The sequence below is a fragment of the Penaeus monodon genome, unplaced genomic scaffold (assembly GCF_015228065.2).
Source record: "Penaeus monodon isolate SGIC_2016 unplaced genomic scaffold, NSTDA_Pmon_1 PmonScaffold_4369, whole genome shotgun sequence".
In the NCBI taxonomy this organism is placed as follows: Eukaryota; Metazoa; Arthropoda; class Malacostraca; order Decapoda; family Penaeidae; genus Penaeus; species Penaeus monodon.
Genome location: NW_023659186.1, coordinates 11422 through 16081, shown reverse-complemented (window position 1 = coordinate 16081; position 4660 = coordinate 11422). Strand labels below are relative to the sequence as shown.

At 38.2% G+C, this 4660-nt stretch overlaps 1 protein-coding gene across 1 annotated transcript; it reads right to left on the bottom strand.

Moving 5' to 3' along the window:
• Positions 1 to 1467: 1467 nt before the first annotated feature.
• Positions 1468 to 4412, bottom strand: LOC119570908. Its single transcript, XM_037918455.1, has 4 exons — positions 4362 to 4412; positions 3482 to 3677; positions 2996 to 3130; positions 1468 to 1833 (listed from the first exon to the last, which is right to left on the bottom strand). Exons 2-4 carry the CDS (start codon positions 3626 to 3628, stop codon positions 1795 to 1797), a joined length of 321 nt encoding a protein of 106 aa, XP_037774383.1. The 5' UTR covers positions 3629 to 3677; positions 4362 to 4412; the 3' UTR covers positions 1468 to 1794.
• Between the last annotated feature and the right edge of the window lie 248 nt (positions 4413 to 4660).

Genomic DNA, 4660 nt, shown 5'->3' with positions numbered 1-4660 from the left:
CCCTGGGGGAAAATAATATAGGCTAATTTGCTAGGCGTTCCTCGGTGTCATTCCAGAATATATGTTCTAGGAATATTGTGATACAATTAAGTAAATAAAAAAATATATATATTGCTAAATAGTTTTTATATAAAAGGAAAGCTAATGTCGCGAATGTATTGGACGTCTGAAAAACTACTGCGTTATGGTAGTAGTAGTAATAATAATGATAATGATAATGGTAATTACAATAATAATATAATAATATTAAGGGTGGCAATATTCATCATGCCAAAAACAGTATCAGTAATGTGATAAGCTAGACAGCATAATGATAATAATAACAACACAATTTTAAAGGTACTGGTAATGATAATGATGATAATTACAATTATTATTAGTAATGCTGATAATTATTAAAATAAAATGATAATACTTAAAATTATATGCAATAACAACAATAATAATAATTAATCAAAATTATTATAATAGTATTAGTAGCAATACTACTACTAGCAGTAGCAGTAGTAGTAGTAACAATAATAACAATGGTAATAACCATGGTAACAACCATGGCTCTCCGGTCTCATACCCGAAGTGACCTAGATTAATTAGATGTATAAATATGTATATAAATGTCTAAAAATATTAAATAGCAACATAGACATCTGATGAATATAATTTATCTCTTCCTCCCTCATCTCCGTATTGTATCAATTACTTATCACGACCCAATATGCCATTCAAATGCTTTCATATCTTACACACACACACACACAAAATACATATTCACACACATACATATTCGCACAAACCTAGTGTTAAGTGAATGGCTGCTATAGATAATCTACAGATAATTAAAATTTAACGTTTCTTTGTTCTTGAGCTGTAACAGCATTAGCTTAATAAGGCATTATAGGTTGTACCATGTTTATCACAAGCTCCGGACAGACCTTCTCCAAAATACAATGACCTTAGAATTCGGAACAGCGTCAGATAAGCAGGATCAACAATCTTGTCAAACATTTTAATTAATACGTCAATCTTATTGATTTATTGTTTATGTTACAATTCATATTTCCCTTGAGAGACGAAACTGCCAAAACGAATATGGTGTGAATTCATGAAATCGACTTTACTGTGTTGACAGACTTAGATAAAACAAAAACTTTGTGGAAGAGTGAAACAGAAGTGAGACAGACAGACAGATGGACAAATAGATACACACAAACACGTGTGTGTGTGTGTTGTGTGTGTATGTGTGTGTTTGACCGAAAATATCAATACTGAATTCTGAATATAGGTTATCCTCACATACAATCAGTTCCGACATGCAGATGGGTATAGATGCCGTACACTAAAAAAAAGTCACGTGACCAGGAGTAAGCAGTACCACTAATAATTCCGTGATGTATGGGGAAGTAATTTCTTCTTGTCAAAACAATTCAAACATATTCCAGGCAAACTTTGAGGAAAATGATATTTCAATTCGCTCTACACAACATTTTATTAACAAACCTGTCTAATCTGCAGGATTCTCTCTAGAAAGCCGTTACTTCGATTACGTGAGTTTAAAAAGTCGTTTTAAAAAATACTTTAAAAAAATACTTCTCGTAAGAATGATCAAACCCAAAGTCCCACTCGGGTCTCACGGCAACTCCTTCGTCACTAGATAAGCGACCTTATTGCCATGCATCTTCGTTAGGTCCACCTTGAAGTCGTGTCCGGGCTTCTCGTACTCCAGCGCAAAGCCCTTTTTAAAGCCCAGTTTCTCGAAAACCTTTCCTGAGAGCACGTTACTGATGCAAGTGAAGGCTATTTGAGCGCCTGGGAATAGCCGGCTTCCATGCTCATCTGGGAGGAGAGAGAGGGGTGAGAGGGGAGAGAGAGAGGGAAGGAGGGAGGGGAAAGAAGGGGGGGAGGGAGGGAGAGAGAAAGAGGAGGGAGGGAGGGAGAAAGAGAGAGAAAGAAAGAGAGAAGAGAGGAGTGAGGGAGAGAGAGAGAGAGAGAGGAGAGAGAGAGAGAGAGAGAGGAGAGAGAGAGAGACGAGGGAGAGGGAGAGGGAGGGATAGGGAGAAGGAAGAGAGAGAGAGAGAGAGAGAGAGAGAGAGAGAGAGAGAGAGAGAGAGAGAGAGGAGAGAGAGAGAGAAAGAGAGAGAGAGAGTATGTGCTTATTATTTTCATAATCGTACATCATATATAACTATGCTTGAGGTAGAAATGGATATCCGAGAAAGCAAAATCTAAACACACACACACACACACACACCACACACACACACACACACACACACACACACATACATATATATAATAAATAAAAATATCCATTTACATGATGATCAACCTTGAAAACGAATAAAGGGTTCATGATAAGTGGACACACATAAACGGCACTGAATTTCCATGCAACTTTTTATTTTGTTATGTCAGCTTGTACCAAAGAGGAAGAGGAAGAGAGAACAAGAAAGACGGAAAGAGAGAGAGAAAGAATGAGAAAGAAGCTTCCTCAGGTAACCCTTCTACGAAAATGATGATGATGATAAAAAACAAAGAACAACAAGAACAACAACAAACAACAACAACAACAACAATAATAATAATAAATATAAGACAGAAAGAAATATAATAATATTAATAATAATAATAAAATAATAATTAATAATAATAATAGAACAACAAATAATCCCGTCTATTCTTTAAATAGATAAATAAATCCAGCCTCACCACCGAAAGAAAGAAATCCCGGTCTCACCTTGAAATAAGTAAGTAAATAGAATCACCTTGAAAGAACGAAAGAATCCTATTTACACCTCCAAAGAAAGAAAGAAATATCCCTAGATTCACCTGTAAAGAAAGAAAGAAAGAAAGAAAAAACAACAACAACAGCTTAACCTTGAAAGAAAGAAAGAAAAAAATCCTATCCTACCCTAGGAGGAGGAGCCTCGCCATGAAAAAAATAGCCTCACCTTGAAAGAAAATAGCCTCGCTTTGAGGGAAAGAAAAATAGCCTCACCTTCACCATCTCTCCTGCGATGCCCCGAGCGCCGTAATCCTTATGGACACTGAGCAGAAACATCATGAGGAACTTGTCTGCTTTCTCCTCATACACGTGATTCACTACGTGCTCTGCGATGCGGTACAGCTCCTCCTGCGTGTGGATGTTGTTACCGAGTTACTTAATAATGTGTGATGAATCAAGCATATAATACCCAGGTTGTAGAAGAGGCACGCACACACACCACACACACACGCACGCTTGAACTCAAATCTGCACCTGCACACAGACACAAAGATGTATTTAGCGAGTAATTAAAGAACATTCATTATCAAAATAACAAAAAAGATGGGAAAACAGCGGAAAATAATACTGCGTAAATTTATATAAAAAAGGTTGTAAGACGATGAGACAAACAAACAAACAAAATTTCAGTGTCAATAAATGGCAAATCTCACACCATACAAAGCAAGAAAGAAAGAAAGAAAAAAAAAAGCGACTCACGAATTCATTACAAGGCTGAGTAGACTTAAAGGGTTTTTCTCTGTCCAGCAGGTTGCTCACTCGCAGCCCGATCAGCTGACCCGTCTTCCGGTCCCTCGCGCCCACCGACAGCCCGGACTTCAGGCATCTGCGGACGTCCTCGCCCATGCGCCCTTTTACCCGGCTCGCACTTCTCGTTGGCGTGGGTGCCCAGGGTCTGAAAAGGAGAGGAAACACGGGTATGAGGCGGAGTTGAAGGGGAGGGCTATGAGGTGTAGTAGTTACCACACCCTTCGGTGGGACGTGCGATTTAAGGACGTGACCTTGTGTGCCTTCCGCCAATTCGGATTCGTCTGCGAACCTCTGCAACAGTGGCCCGCTTGCCAAAAACAATCAAATCACCTCAGGCAGCACAGCCGCAGAGAAGAGTCGGGAAACACGCCATCTTGCTGTTGCCGGTGACGTGCCAGGTCGATGAGAACAACTTTGTACAGTGCATAATCCTGCGCCGCCAGTCGTCATCTACAACACCGAAATCAGGTCAAGTGCATTAAACGAACGATAATTCTGTGTGTTTTAATGTTGCATGTATCATACGTATTTAATGATTTTTGTTATACGTGTGTGTTGGACTTGTCTTCGTCTCATGCATGTGCCTAATGTGTTTATCCGTCTTTATTTATTGTTTTTAAGTGCTAAATTCCCTTTAACATCGTGTAAGCAATATTCTCAGTAATATAAAAACTTTAAGAATCCACATTTTGATTTTCTCCTTTCTTTTTACATAATTACATACATACATTTACGTATATGTATGTTTTTCTTAAGGTTACTTTCATGGCAGACCAACCGACACTATATCACGGCATCGAAATCACAACAAAAAGGAGGAAACACTTACAATGGGTTCTCTCTGGAAGTAGTCCTCTGCAAGGAATGCAACGACCTCGCAAAGTCGCCTCCTTCAGGAAAAATTTTCGATGTCGTCCTCGCCCGCCATCATGCAAAAAAAAAATCCCCCCCGGGAAATAAATACCACGTTTTTAAAAATTTTCCAAATACGAGGAAAAACCAGCCCCCTTAAAAAATAATAAACTTAATAATTAAAATTATACAACCAATACTTCGGTATACTTTACAAAAACTGACTGCACTATGATAATCAAAGGAAAATACACTCATTAATAATGAAATAATTTG